The sequence below is a fragment of the Sardina pilchardus genome, chromosome 7 (assembly GCF_963854185.1).
Source record: "Sardina pilchardus chromosome 7, fSarPil1.1, whole genome shotgun sequence".
NCBI lineage: Eukaryota > Metazoa > Chordata > Actinopteri > Clupeiformes > Clupeidae > Sardina > Sardina pilchardus.
In genome coordinates, this window is record NC_085000.1 from 10,542,940 (window position 1) to 10,567,305 (window position 24,366).

At 44.8% G+C, this 24,366-nt stretch overlaps 2 protein-coding genes across 2 annotated transcripts in view; both read right to left on the minus strand.

Moving 5' to 3' along the window:
- Positions 1–1,104: 1,104 nt before the first annotated feature.
- On the minus strand, positions 1,105–4,233 carry aar2 (AAR2 splicing factor). The gene is made up of 4 exons (XM_062540707.1): positions 4,077–4,233; positions 3,073–3,837; positions 2,365–2,594; positions 1,105–1,836 (listed from the first exon to the last, which is right to left on the minus strand). The coding sequence occupies exons 2-4, from the start codon at positions 3,833–3,835 to the stop codon at positions 1,669–1,671; spliced, it is 1,161 nt and encodes a 386-aa protein (XP_062396691.1). The 5' UTR covers positions 3,836–3,837; positions 4,077–4,233; the 3' UTR covers positions 1,105–1,668.
- Positions 4,234–6,552: 2,319 nt separating this feature from the next.
- The window catches only part of prpf6 (PRP6 pre-mRNA processing factor 6 homolog (S. cerevisiae)), a 31,448-nt gene continuing 13,634 nt past the window's right edge, over positions 6,553–24,366 (minus strand). The window contains exons 9-21 of the mRNA XM_062540706.1: positions 23,934–24,096; positions 22,521–22,639; positions 21,533–21,751; positions 17,258–17,380; positions 16,462–16,583; positions 15,622–15,760; positions 15,161–15,280; positions 11,640–11,816; positions 10,418–10,551; positions 10,038–10,129; positions 8,188–8,302; positions 7,603–7,729; positions 6,553–7,207 (exon numbers count right to left, since the gene is read on the minus strand). Of these exons, the coding sequence (XP_062396690.1) occupies positions 7,055–7,207; positions 7,603–7,729; positions 8,188–8,302; positions 10,038–10,129; positions 10,418–10,551; positions 11,640–11,816; positions 15,161–15,280; positions 15,622–15,760; positions 16,462–16,583; positions 17,258–17,380; positions 21,533–21,751; positions 22,521–22,639; positions 23,934–24,096 (1,803 nt within the window). The 3' untranslated portion in view covers positions 6,553–7,054. The remainder of the gene's footprint in view (positions 7,208–7,602; positions 7,730–8,187; positions 8,303–10,037; positions 10,130–10,417; positions 10,552–11,639; positions 11,817–15,160; positions 15,281–15,621; positions 15,761–16,461; positions 16,584–17,257; positions 17,381–21,532; positions 21,752–22,520; positions 22,640–23,933; positions 24,097–24,366) is intronic.

Here is a 24,366-nt window from a genome sequence, read left to right on the forward strand (position 1 = left end):
TAGACAGGGGGTGCAGAGGGGTCGATCTGAATCCATGCCCCATCCCTTCACCACGTTCCCACAGCGAGGTCCCCCAGTGATAAATCACCCCGCAGCCAACAAAAAGGTAGACAAGAGGCAGGAAGGAGCCCACAAAAGCTTGGCTGGGCCTGGAGGGTGCGTGTGTGTGTGTGTGTGTGTGTGTGTGTGTGTGTGTGTGTGTGTGTGTGTGTGTGTGTGTGTGTGTCGGTCAGGGGGTGCTATACTAAGCTCACAGCGCACCCCAACCCTGTTTTCTGTTTCTAAGCTGTGCAACAGATCTGCAAGGCCAGTCTGAAAATAAAAAGCTCCATTCTGGAACACGCCGTCAACACACAAGTAATTGTATTTCCCTGGTTTGTATCTGCACTGAGCCCAATGACAATAGAGCTATAGAATCTAATCTCATTTGAAGAATAAATGCCAAAATGTGAATGTCATTTTAGAAAAGTCAGATCATGAGTCACAAATTGAATTTAATCGAGGTTTGACAATATCTTTCACTCTCAGAAGGAACAATCTGCCCTCTGGTGAACACTGTCTGCACTTACAGTTGTCTGTAAACCTTTGTTCACCCAAATGGAATATTCCAAAGTGTGGTTTAGACTTTAGAGATAGCCCTGACTAAGTTAACTCCTAGGTAAAAGATAACCTGGGTAAGTTAACTCCTGGGTAAGTGATAAACCTCCAACCAGAAGAAAAACCATAGGGCCTCATTATCTCAGCAAAAACAACAAATGAGCGTTAGCGACTAAATCAGTAGGGATTACATTGTTTTCAGTTGTAATGTCTGAACTGGATGTGATGTGACACAGAGCTCTGCACCGGGATGAGCAGAACTTTTGTCGGAGCCCCCTATTCTATTTTCTATCTGTCAGTCACGTTGTTATGTTGAAAGAGGAAGATGACGCAATATAGCCGCGTGTTTAATAGATTCTGTGTGGACAGAGAGCACTCCATGCTATGCCAGAGTCGGATACTGGCACGCAGTTAGGATGAGCTGTTGCACAGTTAAATCACAACGGGCTGTCATTACACCATGCTTGGATTACCTCCATCAGCAAAAAAAGAAATGAATACAAAAACTTAAACAACAAAAAAACTTTATTACAAGGAATGTCCAGGGAATGGCAGGGAATTGATTGCTTTATCATCACTTTAGATTGTAATGGGAATGGTACGGGCAAAAGATGGGTTTGTGTTCAATTAGTAGATAAGCAAGTCATCAAATAAAAGCTAGAGTTTACTAGAGAAGTTGTAAGAAAAAACATCTGTACAATTAGCAGAAATCCCCTTCCCTGGTTTTGCTGATCATGAAAGGCCAAGACAAGAAAACAAACAAACAAAAAACACATGGCACATTTTTCGACTTTTAAATTTGTATAAACTTTCAAACATTCCATTATGGAATAATTTGAACACTCCCTCTGCCCCTCCAGTTTTTGATATGAGAGAGAATCCGATCCACAGGCCTGGAACGGGACCCATTTTAGGGGTGTGTAAGAGAATGCTATGAGTAACTGGTGACGATTAAGGCCCAAAGGGAGGTGTACACATAAACACACATCCGTGTATCCAAATAGATACACACACACACACACACACACACACACGCAGGCAAGCACACAGGCGCAGGCACACACACACCCATCAGTCTAGAGTGACTCCCTCAGGGAGCTCGACCACCACTGGGGCGCAGTCGTCAAGGTCAGCCTCAAAGTCCCAGCGGAACTTCTTGGTCAGATGAACTTTGAACTTCTCCGCCCTCTTCCGAAGCGTGCTGTCCATCCCGGGCCCAGTGGCGAACTGGAAAAAGTCCTGAGGAATGGCCAGAGAGAGAGAGAGTGAGTGAGGGGAGGTTGCCAGGGCTTAGACACCATGATTATGAAAACAGGAAAATAATAGACCATTTGCCCAGTAGATGAACTCATGCATTTTTATCATCAAAATCATAGTGAGACACACTTGCCAATGCAGTGCAAGACATGATTATGATTCACTGAAACAGGGGACATTGCATTACAAGATAGCTGTTATTATTTTGCAGACATGGCCCTCTAGTGGCCGTTTTGGAAACTGACCACACTAACACAGAGGCACCAGCAATGACCTGCAATTTGCCACCTGCGATAACAACATGGATTACTACTACATCAACGTTCCTATTTTCATCTCCAACACTGAGCTTCCATTGTCTTCTATATCTGACATCTGTGTTTTCCAGCAGCTGTCAAATCATTTCACTGTACGTCAATCTTAATGGTAATACATCACCACTAGTAGCAAATCAGCCCTTTCCCATAAGTCACTGACTCAATCAAATGTGTGTGGATGTGATTGGTGTACCTGCAGGGTGGTGGTGAGGAAATTATTCTGGGAGACAATGTCCACAAAGAAGTCCGGCGGGATCTCTCCGAGCTGGTGGTACAGCATGCTGATGAGACCCAGGAACAGCTCCTTGTGCGTGCGCATGGTCTCCTCGGAACGGCACAGAATCGACAGCAGACTCTTCCAGTGCTCGAACGCGTCATACACATTCCCGAGGAGGAAGCACACGAAAGCAAACTGCAGCTCACCTGAAGCAGAGGACAGTGGAAGAGAGATGACGAGGTTGGTATTAAGAGCGTCAAGGCATGGTCTAACGCACACCAAACAAATTAAGGATTTCTACATTATGTCAGCATCTACGGAAAAACTGAGGGGTCACTCTTCCTTCAGTGCCCGTCCAACACACAACATCAATGATACCCAGGGAGGGTTCCTATGTCTCTATAGTCATTCTAAACAGGATCATGTTAGGACTGAGTGACTGCAGAGTTGAGGAGGACAGACCAAGACTTATGTCACTCATCTTTACATCATCTATCTTTGTGATTGCTTTCAAAAAGTATACAGATTAGTGTAAGTGCTGTAAAACCATATCACTTAAGCTGTGCCAATGTCTAAGCAAGAAAATGGCTGAGTAGATAACATGCAAGTCAGATAGATGGTGACAAAAAGTAAGCACACATCTGCCCCTGGCAGTCCCTCACATGTGTCTCCAAGACAACTTACCTAGTACGCTAAGCGGCTGCTGAGGGTAGTGCTGCTCCAGAAGACAGTTGAGGGCGTAGCTGAGATCCATGCTACACTGGGTGATCTGAGCAGGCGTTGCCCCGGGAGGGTACATTTTCTGGGGTATGTGAGAGAAGCGCAGTTCGGTACCCTCCCTCTGTTTCATACGGGGCAGCCTGTCCAACCCTTCTTTCATGTTCTGACAAGCGGTGTCGTTGCGGGGCAGGTTCTGCTCGGCGCGGTCTCGAGTGTGGGTCAACTGCAACTCGGGCACCACGTCGCTAAAGGCGCACACGCGGCCGTTCAAGGGCTGCAGCGCTTCCGCGACCTCCTGGGTGATGCGGTCCGTCAGGGACACCCACTTGCGCAAAGTGTCGTATGGATACGGTCCCAGGAAAGGGTCAAGTTCCCGAAGCCCTGCTTTTACGCGCTCCACTTCCTCCACATTCTGAGAAGCAGAAAAGTCCAAATCTTCCTCCTTTCTGTCCCAGTGGGCCAGAATAAGCTCCCGTGGCTTCAGGGAAAGGAAGAGACCCATCTTGGGACCTATTTCACCGCCCATGCTCTTGGGATTTGAGGAGCTGTAATGGAGAAAGTGAAGCCCTGGAGGAATCATCTTTATGCCACGGAAGCGAGGGCCAACCTGCCAACTTTTGTAGTCGATACCCAACTCCGTTCCTTCAGGCACGTCAAGCAGGACAAGTGTAGCTCCCTCTTCAAACAACCCCCGTGCTACCTCCGGATCCATGTCCACTCCAGCCATATCTGAAATAATGTAAAGTTAACATAGCCACAAGGGAAAACTCATTGAGGAAATTCATCCAAAGCGTCAGCACACCAACAGTAAAATGTTTTTCAACATGACGTTACCCAACGTTTTCCATACGTTTATGGCTGTCCATACTCCACAACAAATCAGTCGCCAAATGATACATAGGCCTACTAGTTATTAAAAACAGCGAAACACATTGCCAACTGACTCACTGACATAGTGGCATATTTACCAGGGTATTTCTTTGGACAAAAGTTGTGAGTTTTCACTTCGGTGTTGCAGTCATTCCATAGACAGCCAATTCTCCCGGAGTACCTGACTAATTTTCTTCCGCTGGGAAACGATGTCCATCACAAAGGTTCCGGGTATGCACAATTGGTCATAGCTATGATGCATTGCATAGCGACGATTATAATTCTAAACTGAGTAATATAATATATTTTATTCTGGAATTGGTTTAAAAATATTTATTAAGAAACACATACAACATATTTTATGATGCACCAATGAACATTTTGCCATTACAGCTATTTGGCTTTATGCATATTTAATGGGACACTTTAGCTTGAATAGGCTACACAATTCAGTAGGTGACATGAACAAGTACAAATACAATAGTCATATTAAGCCGGTGTGTAAATGTTACATGTTGATATGGTAGAAAAATAGGAAATAAAGTAAGCACCCAACTATTACTTTATAATGCTTTATAGACATCATCATATGTGTGACAAAAAGAATATATGAAAACAACATTTAATTCAAATACTGACCAATTGAATTTAAGATAAATAGGTACCAAGCATCATGGACAGACATGTGTAATGATGGCTTTTACATTCAGTGAGTGGATATGGCCTAACTGTCAGAGACAGTGTTTCAATCCCTTGCACTCCCCCTTACCCTCCCTTGGGGTGTGGCACTCTGCAGTTTTTGCCAGCAAAAAACAAGCATTTGAACCAACTTCATTTTCTCCTCCCTACGGCAATGGTCCCTTCTTCTCTTCTTTGGTTTCAGACACTTTTCTTTTAACTTTTGTAGCTTTGCACCTTTACACATTGCAGTCCTTTGCTTTACCTGCAAGCACAACAGATTTGTTTCCTCGATTCAGAAGAGAGAGGCTTAAAGATACAAGTTCTTCACTGACACACACACACACACACGCTCACTGCTGATATGTCTTCACTGTGAATCACATTTAATTTTGCATACTTATAATCCTTTGGTTGTCTGTGCAATATGTGATCATTCCGGAGAGTCTCACCTTCTTGCACTGCTCTGTGATCAGAAACTCCATCTTCTCCACCACCCGTCCAATTTCTCCCTGCTGTCCTGTATTGTTCAGGTACTGCTTGGTCATCCCACAGATTGAGCGAAATATACGATGCACCTGTAGAGAAAGTGTTCTTGAGTACTTCTGCCTGATGGTTACTATAGCCTACCGGTATGATCATAAGTTGTATGATAAAGTGACCTAAAATAAAAATGCTTTGCACCTTTCCAGAAGGACAGCAATCTTTTCCCTCAGATGCAAAAGAGTCACCAGTCAGATTCTAAAGATACAAAATATGTTGAACCAACAAGTCCCAAAAGAAAAACAGACAACAGTGCAGAATGGCCAACAAGTGGCAGTTTGCGAGTTCTTGTTGAAGGCAACTTCACCAGAGGGTGGCAGACTGAATTGACAAAACATCTGACAGGGTGTTTAACGTACTAGTTGTTGAAGTTCTGGAACAATCAGGTTTCTGTATGTGCTTAAAATTTCGGCGTAGTCGAACAACCGCCGTTTACTGTAGGCTACTGCAAAGAGCAGCGTCACCACAACGATGCAAACAGATGGCCTGTTAACACACTGACAAGTAAAACAACGACCTGTTATGAACGTGACATTATGGGAGCAAATGTACATTTCCAAATTCAAAATTCCTTGTCCATGTCAAGTCAGAACTAATCATAAAACCAAATGAACAGTTCCAAAACTGATTTTCAAGAGGGCACTACCTACCATTTATCATGGTATGCTGAATGACCATTGTGAATCCCATTCTGTCAACCCCAGCCAAGCCAGTGTTCACATAATGCTCGTAGTGCGTAGCTCACATTTCCGTGGAATACAATTTTGTTTAATCTCTGGGATACTAGTAAAGCTGTCAATCGTCTTGTATGGCATTCATCGACTTTAAATAGATGTTCGTGAATCAAGCAGTCGAGCTGATGTGCTGACACCCAGTGCGCCTCTCTGTTGCGTGTCTTCCACCATCGCCGCATTACCGTCCACGGCTCCAATTTCCTTCGTCATGCACTACTGGCGGTGGGCTTTGGATTACAGGAGCTTGTATGAAGTCGAAAAAAACTTCCGCGATCAATCACTTTTTGTTTGCTTTCGGTTTCGGTCCGGGGGAACGGGTGCATCTGGCGACGGCGCCAAAGCATACTTGTGCACGAATTGATTTAATCTCGTCTTCCAACTTTGAAGAAATTTCTATTTTACATATAAAACGGTTCCGGTAACTACGTACGTAGGCTACACACATCTGCAATTTGGACATGTCCGTGGTTCCTCAAAACGAATTACCTGCTCACGGCACATGCTGCCAGCCAATGAGTGAGCCATGCCTTCCACTGATCGACGTTCATTCAGAACGTCTGCTTTTGACTGTAGGCGTATTGTTGAATATTCACGAAAGACCAGTCGTTGAGGAAGCCTATTTGGTTACTTCCCTTACTCAATTTATTGTCATTTTCACGGTTTACAGAACAAGTGTCAGCATTACACAGGGAGGCAAAAGCAGCCGATGTGTTGAGGGGAATAATTCAAAATCAAATCTTAGAATATATTTCCACAACAGAATATATTTCCACAACAAACAGAAAAACGTTTTGTCCAATACATCAAAACAAAAGTTTTGTCCAATACATCAAACAATTTCTGCAGTCCAATGAAGAGCAAGTATTTAACAGTCCTTGTGAAGCACAGACAGCTATATAGATGGATTAAAAGCCTCGGGAGTACCAATTATAATAGAAAAAGAAAACAAACAAAAAACATATTGAGACTCTTGTTGGTCACGATCAAACAGTCTAAAAAATACAAGGCTAAAGGAACAAATATGATGTGCTGTGGGTCCAACACACATGAATAAACTAATAGATGAATGAATGGATGTATGTTTACATTGTCACATTTTTGTTCAGGCATGGCCCTCATGTTCAGAAGGTGTTCTTGACCTTAGAGGCCACCAGCACCAGGATCTCTCCTATCTTCTTCTGCCAGTGGAGCACGTGTTTGGAGTCGGCGCACCAGAGCTCCCCGTGCCGTGGCTCAGCGTTCTCGCAGCGTTTCCGCACCTCCTCCTGCTGCTCCTGAGGCACACACAAACAGACCACCCACGCAAAACAGACCGTCAGGCTCACACAGTAGCACAAGAAATGTCTGTCTGGGAGTCTCTGTGTGTGTGTGTGTGTGTGTGTGTGTGTGTGTGTGTGTGTGTGTGTGTGTTGTTTTACAAAAATCACATCGATTTAGGCAAACATCATTAAAATGCGATTTCAGGCATAATTTCACCACAATCCATTTGACAGACGCTAAATATATTGCCTCCAATTACATATAAATCAAAACCAACAGTGTAGAAACACTGCATCAGTATCTCTACTAATGAGCCATGCGGGTTGAAATGGGCTGCTTTGGGAGTAGAAATAGATTTACAGAGGAAGGGACTTTTTAAGAGTGCGTTTTGGTTCTGATGAATCTGTACCTCTGTTCCGTGCTGAAGCTCAAATTTGTAGAAGAGAGCCCAAGCGTCTCCCAGGTCAGGTTCAATCTTTACTGTCCTCAGGAACCACTCTCTGGCCTTCGTTATTTTCCGTTCACTCCAAAACAATCTGTAGGCAACACACGCACACACGTACACGCGCGCGCGCGCGCGCGCACACACACACACACACACACACACACACACACACACACACACACACACACACACACACACACAGTCATTAGCCAACACTTAATACACCACCAGTATCAAACACCACAACTTAATTTTCTTATGCTTATCCAGAGCTAATTTGAGCTCCAGCGTGTAGGACAGGAAAACAAGATGAGACTTTGTGGTCTGAGCTGGTGATTATGAATTTTACACGGTATTATATGAATCCATTTATTAACCTCAACTGAAGGCTAACGAAATGAACAAAGGGCTTCAACCAAGCAAATGTTTTGTGCCTGAAGTGATCAGAAGCATAGTGTCTGTTAGATCTATTTTCAAATACTAAACAATCTGGCCTATGAGAATGACACACACTGTGTACAACATGTGAACACAAAGGCAAAGCCTTACTTTGCCACAGCCAGGAGAACTTGGGGGTCGTGCTCGCACTTCTTCAGCGCGTCCACACTCTTGGTCTTGCGCTGGGGACGGGCCTCCAGGAAAATGGCCTCAGCCCACAGGATGCCTGGGGAGGGAGAGGGCCACAGTGGGGAGGAGTGAGGAGGAGTGAGGAGGAGCACAGGGCTTGGAGCGACACACAGAGCGCCAGCTTTCAGTCCACTTCAGGCTTAAGCACCCAGTCAGAAGACTACAACAATCACCATGAAAAAACAAACACTCTGTAGAGCGACCTTGAGTTTGAGGAAGGTACCATAAACGTATGAAATTGTGTAAAAATGCCATAAGCCCTGTTAATATGTAAGGAGACTGGCTTGTCTGTCACCCGTGACAAGCTGGCATTAAACACCATGATGCAGTAATTTGTATTTAGTTGACAATAATACCACTATTGCCATAAATGAAGTGGACTTGCTTCGGCGTGGTTCTGACTTTATGACAAAAGGCGAATGATGGAGAAATGGAGAAAATCCAATGATTTTTCACATAGACATAGATCTTCATTTCTCAAGGTCACCTAGTACAGTTGGAACGGACACAAGTGAAAACAATCGGTTTTACCTAGCTCGAGTTGCTAGGGTGCCCAGTTAGAGCTTCTAGGCAGCTACGGAGCTACACTATGGTGGCATGTTCATGAGACCCCGTGTTCATGCCTCCAGAGTGTAGTGCAGTAGCTGCCTGGACAATTTAGCTGTTGGCTGCAGCAACTCCAGCTGGGTACAAACGATTATTTTCAGGGGTGTTTTTTCATACCAACAGTACTCTGTGATCGCAATGAATGGAGATATATGTGGAACAACTTCTCATTAAAAGGAAAAAAGCTTCTTAGTTAAGTAAATTTCCAGAACAGGCTTTTACTGTACTTCTATGCAAAATGAACAGGAATAAACAGGAATTCATGGGAATAAACTGGACATCTTTAATATTGCAAGTTGGTCTACAACAGGGAGCTTAAATGTAGTTGGAAAAAGCAACCTGATAAGCAACCCGATAAACAATCTGATTCAGTTGAATTTTACCCTGCATAAATCACATGCATAAAGCAATCAGCATAGACCTATATGAAAACCTGTGTTCAAGACATGGGCCAGAAAAAAAAAAAACATTTCCCAGTGAAAACGTCATTGTGAACGTCATCTCTCGTGGGACTAACTGGTGGGAAACCCTGGTGGGAGTTGCCTAGTTGTGGGCTCGTCGTCACTTTGTCGTCATTCAAAGTCAATGGGAGTCATTTTGCATAAGCTCTAATGGAATGGTTAATAACCATATGGTCATAACGCTGGTCTGATTTAGCTTGACACTTTATAAATAATCAGATTGTGTTGTTGTACCTTGGGAAATTCAGTGGTTTTGGGGCTGTTAACTTGCTGCTAGCGATTTGCTTTGGCTGGCCAATCGAGGTTTAAAAGAAGTTCATCAAAACGATAGTAAACCTTCCTGTAATCCCATGACTGTTTCCAACTTGGAATATTTCCAAAATTCCCCAGCTTAACTTCCCATGGAAAGATGGGAAATGTCTGTAAATTTACTGGAAATTCTCCGGCCCTTAGATTTACACCAGTCCCGACAAGTGTGGCGCACTCCACTGTTGACAACAACTCTGATTCCAAAAATAAACCTTTAAACGGCGACACGGTGATAAGGTTTGGTGCTGGTGTAGACTAAATGGAAACTAAATAATCAGATAAACGAAAACAAATGGAAAGTGAGTAATCCAACACAAAAAATAGATATGAAGCTATCGAATGTTGTGGTGGAGTGGACCAGACCCATGTTGGTGCCAGCAGAGGTGGTTAACTGACCTGAGTTGGGGCACTCCTGCAAAGCTTTGGCCATCAATGTGTTGGCAATGTTCTTCAGTCCAGCTCTGTACTCCAGTCTCACCGACTCCAACCTGAGAGGAGACACACCTTACGGGTTTGATTCAAGCCAGGGCTGCACCCATGTATGTGTGCGTGCGTGTTAGTGTTTCAATCGTGTGTGTGTGTGTGTGTGTGTGTGTGTGTGTGTGTGTTGGAAAGTATACAAGTAGTAAAGCGATGCATCTAAACAGCAAGCCAATGTTTCCTGTCCTAAGGTATCTCTCTATCTGGCTCTAGTAGCAGGCTTCAGTTCAGAGCGGAGGCATTCGAAACTGAAAGAGCCACAGCCATGCCACTCCACGCCAGTGAGGCCGTCTTACCACAGCTCTGGCGTCTGGGAGTTCTTGAGGCGGGACTTCTCCAGGATGGCGCGAGCTCGAGTCAGCTGACCCACACGCTCCTCCAGCCGGGAGAGGAGGAGCCATAGTGGCATGGAGTGTGGACACTTCTTCAGCTGTAGGGGGCACACGCAAACACACACGTTCACAGACACAGACAGAGACACAGACACAGACAGAGACAGAGACAGAGACAGAGACAGAGACAGAGACAGAGACAGAGACAGAGACAGAGACAGAGACAGAGACAGAGACAGAGACAGAGACAGACAGAGACAGAGACAGAGACAGAGACACATTAGCATTGAGAGGCATTAAAAGAAGGTAAAATCAATAGTAAAATGTCTCAATTGAGTACAGCTCTGCTTGATAAAAAATGCCTGAAAAAAAGACTGATCCATTAAGAGAACTAAATGTAAACTAGAAATGCAATTCCAGCGATTTACCAGTGCATGAAAATGCAAAAATGTCTGCTGAGTAAAATATTGTTAGATATTCTTTAAAGTACAATCATACAGGTCAGACAGAGAAATAAGCGGTTGGAGTGATAGTTGATGACAACTGAGTTGGAATGGCTGAACAGTTAAATGGTTGGATGGTTTAAATAAATAAATTATTTAATAGCAAATTGTTGTAGTGAGGACTTTTACTTCAAAACAGTTGTGGGAAGAGGAAACAGTTGGCGGGAGTAATTTTATTTTATTTATTTAACCTATTTTGCCAGGATTGTCCCATTGAGACTGAGCGTCTCTTCTGCCAGGGAGTCCTGGTCAAAATGGCAGCCAAACAAATAGTTCCAGACACAGACAAACACATTAATACATTTACATAAAACACAGTAGCAGCTAAGAGTTTTGTGAAATACCTCTAAAAGCAATGACATTCCTCAGTGCACACAGTATTAATTACTCTCTTAAAAGTCTCCAATGAAGGCAAAGAATCCATACTCCATGTATTCTGTAACTCATTCCAGAGATGTGAAGCAAAAAAAGAAAAGCTTGTCGAAAAAGTTCAATAGAAACTAATATCTTTTATATTTTTATATTTTCCTGTTGAAAATCCTTATACGTCTTTGACTCACTCCCCTCGAATCTTCACATCTTCTCTTGCAAGACTGTGTTTAGAAAAAGCACATCTGAACAACTGAATGCCAACGTGACTGTTAACCTGCGTGCGTGCGTGCATGCGTGCGTGCGTGCCCTACCCCATGGTTGTAGGCCTCTCTGGCCTTGTCCATGTTCTCCGACTGCTCCTCGATCTGGCCCCTCATCATCCACAGCTTGGGGAAGTCCTCGTAGTGCTTCAGCGCCTCTGTGCACAGCTCCTGTGCTGCCTCGATGTTCCCCAGCACCCACTCCAGCTTCACCGACTTCATGAACACCTACAAGGGGACAGGGGACAACGAAGGGTTAATGCAAAAAGGTAAGCATGGTGACAGCCAGCTGATGCCAGGGCCTAAAGGAAGGACAATGTATGTGCCTGAAGTGTCATCAGAAAAAAGCCATGATAAAATGATCTATTTTCAATTCTTAAACAAGCTGACCCAACACTGAATGCTAGTTAGTGCCTGAAAACTTTAAGCCCTGAGAATTTTAAGGCCCTTGTCAGTAATCTAGCATCATGTCTTCCTTCAGTTGCTACACTGTGCACAGACATGCACTTCAATCCAATTCATCTGGAACAACAAACAACAAACCTTCTACCGTGTTCATTTATTTATTGTTGCCCTAACAACGCACACCTGCTGTCGTCATGTATCCCTAGCATTTGTTAGGGAAATACCTTCAGGTGCTGCGATCCAGGCCCCAGCACGACCTGCGGAGGCGGCTAACTCTTTAAGCAACGGTGACCTTTACATGGACCCAAGATCTGCGAGTGAACGCCTAGTGTACGCCAAGCGCTTGGACCGAGACTGCGCGTGGGAATCCTTGGTGGTGATCTCAAACAGGGTTAATAGTGGCTGTGGCAATCACACTCTGGAGACCTGTATCAATGAAATGCCTTTGTCCTAGCCAGTTCAGTGTAATCTCAGATGATGACTCATGTGTACACAAATGCACACATGCACACACCCACACACAGACAGACTCTCACATGCTAGTCAGATGATTGATGGCTTTAATGATGCTAATCCCACTTTCGTGCCAACCCTGGCGGGGACACCTGATAGCCTGATTTGGGCTTTGATCAAGAGGGTTAATTTGCAAGGCCTGGCATGTCGCAACAAAGAAGCGGAGCCCTTCCCCAAACCAACGCCTCACTGACTGCCAATAACGTGCCCAGATAGAGAAAGGGAGAGAGACACAGAAGGACAGAGAGAGAGAGAGACAGAGAGACAGAGAGACAGAGAGAGAGAGAGAGAGAGAGAGAGAGAGAGAGAGACGGAGACGTGTGTCTATCTGTGCATCTGAAAGTTTCCCGAAAAGCACATTGCCCAAGCTGGAAAGTGACTGGATGTGTGAAGGGGGTTTCGTGGGAGGACTGCAAGCAGACACCACCGCTCTCGATAGTCGGCGTCACTTGAAACCACTTAGCGGCACATCTGTGTGTAGCTACATGAGTATGTATCTGTGTGTGTGTGTGTGTGTGTGTGTGCATCTCTCGCTCTCTCTGTGTGTGTGTGTAGTCCATTAGTCCGTTTCCCATTCTGACAGACATTAGTACTCTGCTTTCCTCTGACCCTCCACCTACATGAGGAGCTTGCAAACAGATAGGACACACTCTCACGAACACTCACTACCCATTTGTACAAATAGCAGAAGCAGGACAGAGAGAGAAGGAAAGAGAGATAGAGCTAGAGTGAGCTAGAGATGGAGATGGAGTGAGATAGACAGGAAGATAGAGAGAGGGGCAGGGGCCATAGAAGGGGAGAGGAGAGGAGAGGAGACTAAAGAGTAAATAAAACTCATCACTGACTAAACAAAAAGATGTCCGATGAGTAAACAAACTGCATTCAAAACATTCCACTGAGCACTACAAACTCTGCCCTTGATCACAGTATCCCTGTGATGAAGCATCTGTAAACTATGATTCTGAGTTATGTCTTGAGCAACAAATCCTTTCTGTTGCTAACCTCCTTAAATAGTTTAGATTACTAAAAGCAGGAGCAGTCAGGAACTATTTCCAACCTCAAGCCTATTTGATCGGTTTATGATGAGGAAAAATGATTCATGCCTTCATTACGTCTCGTTTGGACCACAGCAATGCAAATGGTTCCGTGATGAACGCAGCTGCAAAGGGTACTAAATTGTGTGAGTACATCACTAACCCAGGCCCAGCCTCTCCCCATTGGTTCCCTGCTGATTCCACAATTCCACCAAGTACCCTTCTGATTGCGTCTTGAATCATAGTACTTATCCACTATTATGATCTGTTGTCATGTCTACAAGTCTTTATTGGTCTAATTGTTGACGTTTATAAACATATCACACAACACATGTGACCCTGTAAAGCGGAACCAGTCGTTTCGGTAAAATTTACTAAATTAAGTTATTGTGCTCACGTGAACAGCCATAAACTAAGCTTTCCAACGATATGTATATCGAGGGTATTACACAAACTATCGCTAAGATAACCGCATCCAAAGTTGACATGGTTCTCCTGTCACGATATGCCAGAAGAGGAGAAATCACCTTTTTAAGCGGCGCGTGCACAACGGGAATGACAGCAAATGTGTTGAATCTTCGCCAGGTTTAACAGTCAAAACGTATGTTTTTCCGTGAAATGCGTTCACAATATGAAACTGTAGACTGTATACAGTCGAATTATGCGAAAACGTGAAATTCAACATTTTAACCCGGAAGTTTGTTATTGTTGATTTTCTCAAAATATCGTTGTGCGTTTCGCTTTGAATGGTCACACATTAGTCTGCTGAGATCGAATGTGCATATAAACATGTTTTGCATAAGTGCATGTGTGTGTGTATGTGTGTGTGTGTGTGTGTGTGTGTGTGTGTGTGTGTGTGTGTGTGTGTGTGTGTGTGTGTGTGTGTGTGTGTGTGTGTGTGTGTGTGTGCGTGTATGGGCTGGGGTCATAAAAAGAGCAAAATTAGGGGCAACAGCAAGAGGGAAAGTGTGTGGGTGGGGGGGGTTGAACATGGTGAGGGGGTGCAAGGAGGCCATCAATTTCACACGAGAAGTGAAAAGCTCTTTCTCTTAGTCATGTCCCTTCTGGCACATCATCCGGCGTACGGTGTTTCGACATCTTCCCCCCACCTCCCCGCAGGGCAACAAGCCACCCCTACGGCAGCCCACGCCTACTCTCACGCTCACTCTCACTCACACTCTCACTCTTCCGCCCACCCTCACTGTCTTTGACATCACACAAGCGCTTATGCAAAGACACCCTCTAAACCCAGAGTGTGTAATGCTTGGACAGGATCCAGAGGATTCATTCTCACTGACACTCACAAGTCATCCCTGATGCTGCTGTCAGGCTACCCCACCATAGCCAACCCCAACACCCAAACACACAGGGTGCCTCTCATTCAGCGTTTATACATCCTCCCTTCCTCCTCGGGCCTCGATCCTCACTGATCTACATAAAGAATGATGGGACAGCAACAATGGGATAGTCTATCCTACATAAAGAATGATGGGACAGCAACAATGGGATAGTCTATCCAGTATAAGTTATAGATCAGTGGGAACGCCCCTCGAGGATCGAGGATCGAGGATCGAGGAGAGATGTTGAGAAGCACCCACAGACGCACAGAGAGCCGCTTACCCTGGCAGTAGGGGCACTGCTGCGGGCTTTGGCCAGTAGTCTGCGGGCTCGCTCGTACTCGTTGTTCTCAGACTCCAGCTTTACGGCAGCCAGCCAGATCTCCTCACTGTTGGGGTTCGCCTGCAAGGACACACACACACAGAGACGAACAGGCATCCAGACACACACGTACATGTGCACACACACACACACAAACACATATGTAAACAAACGGAAGGAGTATTTAAACATTCCATTTTCTTGCATTGATATAGCAGTAAGATATAAAAAAAAAAGCAGTGAAGTTTAGACCAGAAATTACTCTGTAATGACGTGAAGTCTTTGACAGGCCCTCTTCAACTAGCCTGTTTATAGACACCAAACGATCTTTAGACAGATGCTTTTTGTACCTGGTTTCAGTGTCTTTTTTTTTTGTATATTCACAAAATAGCCTTGTGTGTGCCTGCTAGCGTCGAGCTCACCTGGAAGGCCAGGGCGAGGATGCTCCTGGCAGCGGGCACGTCTCCAGCCAGCCACTTGGACTTGGCTCCCATCAGCCACAGCACCTCGGCCTTGGGGCAGTGAGCCACAGCCCTCTGCAGCAGAGCCTCCAGTGACTCACTGTGGTCAGAGGAGAGAGGAGAGAGAGAGAGAGAGAGAGGGGGAGAGAGGGGGAGAGAGGGAAAGAAAGAGGGAGGGAGAGGGAAAGAAAGAGGGAGGGAGCGTAAAGGAGAGAAGGAGAGAGAGAGAGGAAAAGGGGGGAGAGCAAGAGACGGGGGGGGTAAAGGAGAGAGGGGAAGAAAGACCGAGGAGAGAGGAAGAGATGGAGAATGAGGTAGAGAGGGAGAGAAAGAGAGAAAAAAGAAAAGAAGAACACAGGTTACACCATGAGGAGATTTTTTTATGAAAGAATTGGACATTGGAATCATTATTCCCACTGGCTGCAAATCAAATCAATAAAAAGGAAAACACACTCCTGGTGGACTGGTGGAAAAAGGATAGTGGACCCTACAGCTGACACTATGGTCCAAAGTGAATAATATCCATAAATGTGAATTATTACACATAATTAATCAATCAAAGATGAGTAATAGAGTAATTTCCCACATATAAGCCGCATTGTGTATAAGCCGCAGGGTAATGTTTTATGGCAGTTAAAAGAAACAAAACCATATTAATACCATATTTACTGTCCCCGTGTATAATCAATGTATAAGCCGCGACTTATAGTCGGGAAATTGTGGCATGTCGGCTTTAGGACCCAGGGATTGGCTGGAAGGTCGGTGCTAGCGGTTTGTCACTGCATGTTCTGGTTCTCTCACCGCGTGCCGTGGTTCTTCTCAAAGTAGGCGGCCCTCAGCCACACGCTCTTCTTGCTGGGGAACACCTGCAGGGCGTGAGCGTAGATGGCACGGGCACACTCCAGAGCACCATGGGCCACACACTAGTGAACACACCCCAGAGAGAGAGAGAGAGAGAGAGAGAGGGGGAGAGAGAGAGAGAGAGAGAGAGAGAGAGAGAGAGGGAGAGGGAGAGGGAGAGGGAGAGGGAGAGAGGGGGGGGGGGGGGGGAGAGAGAGAGAGAGAGAGAGAGAGAGAGAGAGAGAGAGAGAGAGAGAGAGAGAGGGAGGGAGAGAGAGAGAGAGAGAGAGAGTCAATTATGGTTGTACTTAGTGCTACACAGTGTAGAGTTGTTCTGCTGAATGTAGAAATGTTTCCAGGTTAGCCCCAAGTAATTCCCAAAATAACCCTTTAGTCCATCTACTTTTAACATGTCTGACTATGATTAAGACAATAAGGTAAAAGGTAGCAACAGAGAATCACTGAAACACCGTTCAAGAACTTGAAACCAGTTTCGGGGATGCAAACAGGTGTGTGGTGAAAAAGAGAGACTAAACAGTGAGATAAAAGAAACAGTGAGCACAGTGTTTCTGCAATTCACAGAGACACTACACTATATCTAAACGAGACAAAGACTTTTGGGAATTCCCAGATAACAGCAACAAGTGTACGTGTGTCTATTTGTGTCTATGAGTCTAGGTGTGTGTGTGTGTGTGTGTGTGTGTGTGTCTAGGTGTGTGTGTGTGTGAGAGTGAGTGAGTGAGTGAGTGAGACTTACACTCTCGGAATCTTCCATCCACGTGTGTTTGCAGTCCTCTTCCTCGATGCCGATGCCAATCACCGCCCTGATGACGGCCTGGCACGTCGCCACACTGCCCGCCTTGTCACACTCCTCAGCATCCTACACACACACAAACACACACAGGAAGGAAAAAAAAAAGAAAAGAAAGATTTTATATAAGATCCAATAAAAGCTGTGTTTTTGGGAAGGAGGCAGTAAAATCAGTCTCAAAACAACATGTGGGGAGAGGAGCTCATTGGTCCGGATGGCTTTGCGACCTTTTGTACAAAGGCACTCTTGGTTGTGTTTTGCTGACCGCTTCGCTGACCGCTTTACTTACTTACTTACAAAATATAAAAGGGAAACACTCACACGTCAGGTTTAGAAGGACTTTGACACCGAACACATGGCTATCTGCCTTATCAACTCCACTTTACAATCACTTGAATTGGAGACAGGCTAAACGGTCATTTGAACCATCTACATGCCCCTTCAGTGCTCAGTCAGGGGAAACTTAAACTACACGTGTCCAGGACCATAGTGCTACACAAAGTCACATGTAACTTCTGCAGATCACCACACACAGACCTACACAGGACTACATCAAGTGCACATATGCAAACCCGTACAAACTTACAACTTGAGTGGTTGTTTTATACAACACGGAAGGGTCACAAAAGGGTTGATTTAACGTTCATTTAAAGTTCAGGGGGTGGGGAGGGGTCCCTGGAATTTAATTAAGGGATCTGTGTGGGATGTGATAGTATGGTCTTGTGCCCCCATCAAGCCGAGAGCCCCTCCCCTCTAGAGGCCTGTGGGGGCCTGTGCAAGTCGGTCGCGCCAAAGCCAACACAAGGGCACTGAAACAAAGGACAAACTGCCAACGGGAAAGTAAAGAGCCAAAGAGAAAGAGAGATAAAGAGATATAAAGAGAAAGAAAGAGAGACAGAGAGAGAATCTAAAACAGATAGAAAAATCTGCTTGAAAAACAAAATTATGAATTGGAACCATGTTTAACAAATAAGATTAGCCAGAACAATGGCACTGAACCAGAGGACAAAATGCAAAAGGGAAAGTAAAAAGACGAAGAAGAGAGATATATAAAGAGAGAGTGAGAGAGAAAGAGAGAGAAAGAGAGAAAGAGAGAAAGAAAGACAGAAAGAAAGAAAGAAAGAAAGAAAGACAGAAAAAACTACCTTCCTACAGATTTAGCAAACACTCTATGGAAGTTGGGAGGTGGGCACAGACAAACCTGGAAAGGCATTGTATAAGCCAATGTATAAGCCACAGCTAATAGTTGGGAAATTATGGTATGTTTACACGCCAAGACAAGAGTGGCTGAACGCAAAGTATACTTTCTCACTGAATGCAAACACTACACATTGGTTAGGACTAGGGATGTTAACCGGTGACTGTTTGACCGATGGTTGACCGTATCCACGTTAACCGATCAAAGTTTTCGCTAGTCGGTTAAAAAGAAAAAAAAAAGATCTCTAAATTAGGCTATTATAGACAGTGGACTAAGTGCTACTACAGCTAGCCATCTCATTCCAAGATCTTTTTTGTGTGTTAGCAAATTATACCTCACACTCAATTTTTCATAATCGCCTGCTTGTAGGCTAGGCTACTTAATAAACCAATAAAAACATTTGGCACGAGATGAGCGCTCTGCCTTGGCTGACGCGTCTTCTGCAATCTGGAGGTGCCTCCATTGGTTTGCTCGTGTTGCAGTCTATTAGCCAACTTTCCGCATAAGATGGGCTTAGATTTGGAAATACATTACATATACATTTCAGGAAGGGTCATCAAATGTAACAAATAAGGTAATCATATTTCTTTATTATTGTTAGCACTTCCTCAAAGCTGCGTCTCTTCGGAGCTGTCATTTTCTAATCGGCCATTTCTTTTTCCAATTAGCTTCTAACGCTAGTCAAAAGCCTTTATTTGCAACGCGATCACCTTGTACCCAAACCATTTCGAAACGAAGGAGCCTCCACTTACTTGCAAGCGCCTTGGTTTGCGGGACTCATGATTCGCGCTGTAGGGGACTTTAAAAAAAGTGACGTGAGTGAAAGGACGGCGCCAGGGCTGTGTGTGTGAGCGGGGGACTGAGAGATGCAGAGTTGCGAAATTGCGTGGCTGTTATTTCAAATGGCGTTGCATATTTTAAACGAATCAGTTAACCGGTTTCAACCGGCTAATGAGACTCGGTGGTCGGTCAAGAAAATGTGTAGTTTTCGCCATCCCTAGTTAGGACAAAATTCTTTAACCAAATTGATCAAATTTCTCCCAAATTATCCATGAAGACAAGACGAGCCTTGTTTGTTGGCAGGGCATAGTAGTCGTGCAACAATAGCACCACAAACTCATAAACTGAGAAAGTGAGTCTCCCTTTTCCTTCCTGCCTTTCCTGACATCTTTTTAATAATCACTTCATTCAATATCTGTTGCACTTTAGTTCTCTGCACATCCATGTAATTCCTTTTTAAGTATTGCAGTTCTCTATCTTTCATCTTCCTATTTATTTACTTTTTATGATATGTCTCTGTGATGTTTGTAATGGTATGTTTATTGTCTGTCTGTCTTGTCACTCGTTTATGTTTTGTGAGACGTGCAACGACCACATGAATTTCCCCTAGGGGATAATAAAGGTTACCTTGGCTTGACCTTGACCTTATACTGACCTTGACCTAGTATAAGTTTTATTTCTACTTCTACACAAATATATAATTGCATGTGCATGTGCGTGTGTGCGTGTGCGTGTGTGTGTGTGTGTGTGTGTGTGTGTAGCCAAGTCAATAAAGCCAATTTGCATTGAATGGAATTTAATTGGAGAGAGGAGTGTGTGTGTGTGTGTGTGTGTGTGTGTGTGTGTGTGTGTGTGTGTGTGTGTGTGTGTGAGTATTTGAACTGCTGACTCCACCAATGAGGAATGCCTTTAATGTAGCACAGCAGTATATCACTAGCTTGGTTACACAACAGAGGCAACACCAAAACCAGGGCAGTGGGGAACTTACTGCTTCACTACACAAAAGACATCATCGCTGGAACCCGCAATACACACAAAAGTTAAAGACCATTGCTGGGGGCCACAAATGATGGACAGCATGTACCCAGTCAACTCAACTAAGACGAAAGTCAGGAGGAATTTCCTCTCAAACACAAGAGGCCTTGAGGCCATGACAACATGACCTTCATGAACTTAGCAAACACCTCCTTTTCCATCTACCATCTCTTGACTACTCTTTTCTTTGGCCCTAAAACTCTGTGCGCTCCCAATCTCATACTTAAGCTTCCGCACTCTCATCCTATGATTGTCGTATGCTGTTTGCAATTATATTTAGTATCTATTGTTAATCTAAGGTCTCCTTCTGCGACACAGCTTGAGGTGGATGGGTTATATCGGCAAAGGAGGAGTATGCTTATAATTGTATTTAGTGAAGTTCTCACTTTTAAGTCTATTTGGACGAAAACGTCAGCTAAATTGATAAATGTAAATTGAAACAACTACAACGATGATGAGGTCATGGCTGACCGAGATCTAGGCACTAGGCTTTGACATTGCATGCATTGATATTTGAACACTACTGTGACAATACTGTGACATGTCACTGTACTGGTTTTCCCCCTGTTCTCCTTTAGAGTTCTTCTTAATTAAGAGAGCTTCTTGAGACAGATGGCATGAGCCTAGTCAGCAGCACTAGAGATACACTGTGCTAGGGATAGAACAGAGATGCACGGCAAAGACACCGCTCTCAGCATGACCTCTTCTTTTTAAAAACGCCTTATGCAAATCTTTTCATTTCCCAAAAATTGTTCAGACTGCTGGATTTTGATTGGCCGTTGGCAGCCATTCTCTGATGAGCCAAATTAAACTTTAGGACCTACGAACAAATGTGGCCAAGTGCAAGTATGCCAAAGTCAAAATCATACTTGAAGTAGTTCTTGAGATATAGAAATATGCAAATTGTAGTTCCTCCATTGACGGAATTTCACAAAATTTGGTGTGCGCCCAGAGGCTGTAGTAGTGATACTAATGTAAAATTCAGAGCATACACCTTTTTGCAGATTCTTTGACTAGGTGCCACTATGCACCTACGCACACAGCGGTTGTTGGCTTGGTTGATGCACCTCCTTGACACCAACACACCATAAAAATGTAGTAATCTTGGCGCAACAGTTGACAAGTTGTTTTGCAAAAACTGCTTTCGGGAATGGAAGGGGTGTGTTTTGGTGTGTGTGTGTGTGTGTTTGTGTGTGTGTGTGTCTGACCTGGATCCACTGTTCTCGGTTGATCTCCACCCCGTTGGCGCGTAGCGATGTGATGGCTCTGTCGATGATCTTCTCTACCATCTGTGTGTTGCCGTTGGCCTCCTCCAGCTTGGCGGCGGTGATCCAGATGTGCCGGTCCGTGGGGATGTTCTCGCGGGCCTTGTTGAGCACACGCCGGGCGTTCTCGTACGTCTCCAGTCGAGCAAGCGCCAGCCACAGCTACATATAGACAGAAATGGGGAGAAAGGAAACTGTTATGGGAAATTCATGGCATTCCTCTCATCTCATGGACTACGTACACAAATTGTATTATAATCCTATCAGGGTTCCCACTCAAAGTCAAATATATAATTCCATGACTTTTCTCTGACTTTCCCGGACAAAAAAGCTGAATTTCCAGGACTTAATTATAATGAATTGTACAATACACCGACCAATGATTTTCAGAGCAGCTGCATAGCGCTTAATTTTTTCAGAGCAACAGGTGAAAAAAAAAGGGCATTAAATAATAATAAGTTGGGCTCCTCAAGCAAGCAGTCAAGCTAATAACCAGATATACACACATTCTGTGAGGAAATATTTGCAATATTGTATTATTTTTGGCAAGTACATTTGAAACTGCTGTATCAACATTCCCTGCTATTGCATGATTTTGCCTCAAAAATCATCAAATTCCATTCCTGACTTTCCATGTCTGAAATGCACTTTCCAAAGTTCCATAACATTCCAGAAATTCCACGACCCGTGGGGAACCCTGTACTATATACGTGTGCGTGACTTCAGTGTGCACATGTCCCTGTATGTGTTCATGAATGCATCCAATAGACGTGTTTGCCTGCATCAGCCTCTACCTCTACCTATGTTTGTACACGTATGTATGCATGCATACCAGTATACATGCACGGCCCATGTGTGTTGATGGATAGATGTGTATCTGTGTATGTGCATGCTACTCTCTTTGTGTGTGTGTGTGTGTGTGTGTGCACACCTCTACACTGGTGGGACAGCACTCCACTGCTCTGCTCAGCATAATCCTCGCATCCTCTGGCTCCTCCAACTCCACGGCAGTCTTCCACAGACGCACAGACTTGGACACATTCTCCAGGGCTAAACACACACACACACACACGCGCACAAACACACACGCATACACACAAGGATTAAACATGATCTCAATTATAAAAAAACGCCCAACACAGTGCCACCCATAGTAGTAAAAACAGATAAGCACCCTGCCCAAGTCTAATTATATTTACAAGTGCACATTTACGATGCCAAATATCTAGCAGGAAGGACGTCATCAATTTGAGGCATTGTGGGAACAGCCACCTGTTTACTATGGCAACGCTTGACTACAGTCCAAATACAGTATCATAAAGCCGTCCTGATTCCCACGTTGCCCACAGCTTGAGGGTGAAACCCACACAAGCCCCATTCAGTGCTAATCCCCATATACAAGTGTGGATGTCTGGTTTTATGCGTGAGGAAGTATGAGACTTTCAGCACACCAGGAGTTTGAGTGTGTATTTTCACATGTACCATTAGTATTTGTGTGTGTGGGTGTGTGTGTGCCTGCATGTGAGCGTGCGTGTGCGTGTGCGTGCGTGCGTGCGTTTGTGCGTTTGTGTGTGCTACGAGTGTAAGTGAGAGCAGTGAACTACGATCCAGTGAGCGAGCAGGCCCAGAAACTTGGCTGGGACGGGGAGTGAGAATACAGTATGTGTGAACATGCTGGGGCAGAGAGTGTGGAAATAGGGGCTATCCGTCTCTGTCAGCGAGGTATGTGAGCGGGAAGCGCTGCTGCAGAGTGTCTGGGGTGGAGGGTGGATGGGAGAGGGGTAGAGGGGACAGCCTTGGCAGCAGCAGTTGCTTGGGGGCGGATGGGGGTGGGTTGTTTGTGGGGGAGGACTCTTAGAGGCCACATGGAGGGGGGGGGGGATCAAGTGCTACGGAAGTGAGACACAAAAAATAGGATTGAAAACCAAGGCCTTGATAACATGTATATGCATGTATGCATGTATGTACCGTTAGGTCTGAGAGTATTCTGACCATTACAATTCGTCTGATAAGAGTTTGGTGCATGGGCACACATGGTCACTGACAAAGAGTGAATTAGGGGTCATTGTGACTCTGCAGTATATCTATATACAGTGTGTGTGTGTGTGTGTGTGTGTGTGTGTGTGTGTGTGTGTGTGTGTGTGTGTGTGTGTGTGTGTGTGTGTGTGTGTGTGAACACCGAAATATCAGAAACATATATTCACAAGTATGCTTTTGCATGCTGGGACATCTTTGACAACAGTCTGGCACCTACCCATATCTGGATCAGAATACAATGAAATATGTGTGTGTGAAAGAAAGAAAGAAAGAAAGAAAGAGTGTGTGTGAAGATGCAGGAACTCACCTTTCCTGAGGACGCGTTTCTTGGCCCTGACGTCCGTCTCCAGCTCAGCCGCTCGGATGTAGATGCGCACGGAGCCGGGCAGGTGACGCACTGCCTGAGCCACCACAGCCTTGGCCGTGTCTCCAGGCTGCAGACGAGCCGCCTCCAGCCACACGTCCTCACTCTGCACAACACACACACACACACACACACACGAAACACAAAAGCATGACCACACACACGCACACAAGTAAGAGCACACACAGACACCCACACAAAGACAGACCAATATCACACCTCAACGGAAATGTATGGCCCTACAAGGGCCGGTTTCCCAAGCTTAACTATACTACCCTGTTAACTCCCAATTAACCCCAACTACCCAATTATACAGTGCCTATAGAAAGTTATCATACCCTTTTGAAATAGTTACTTTTTTTGTCTTACAGCCTGA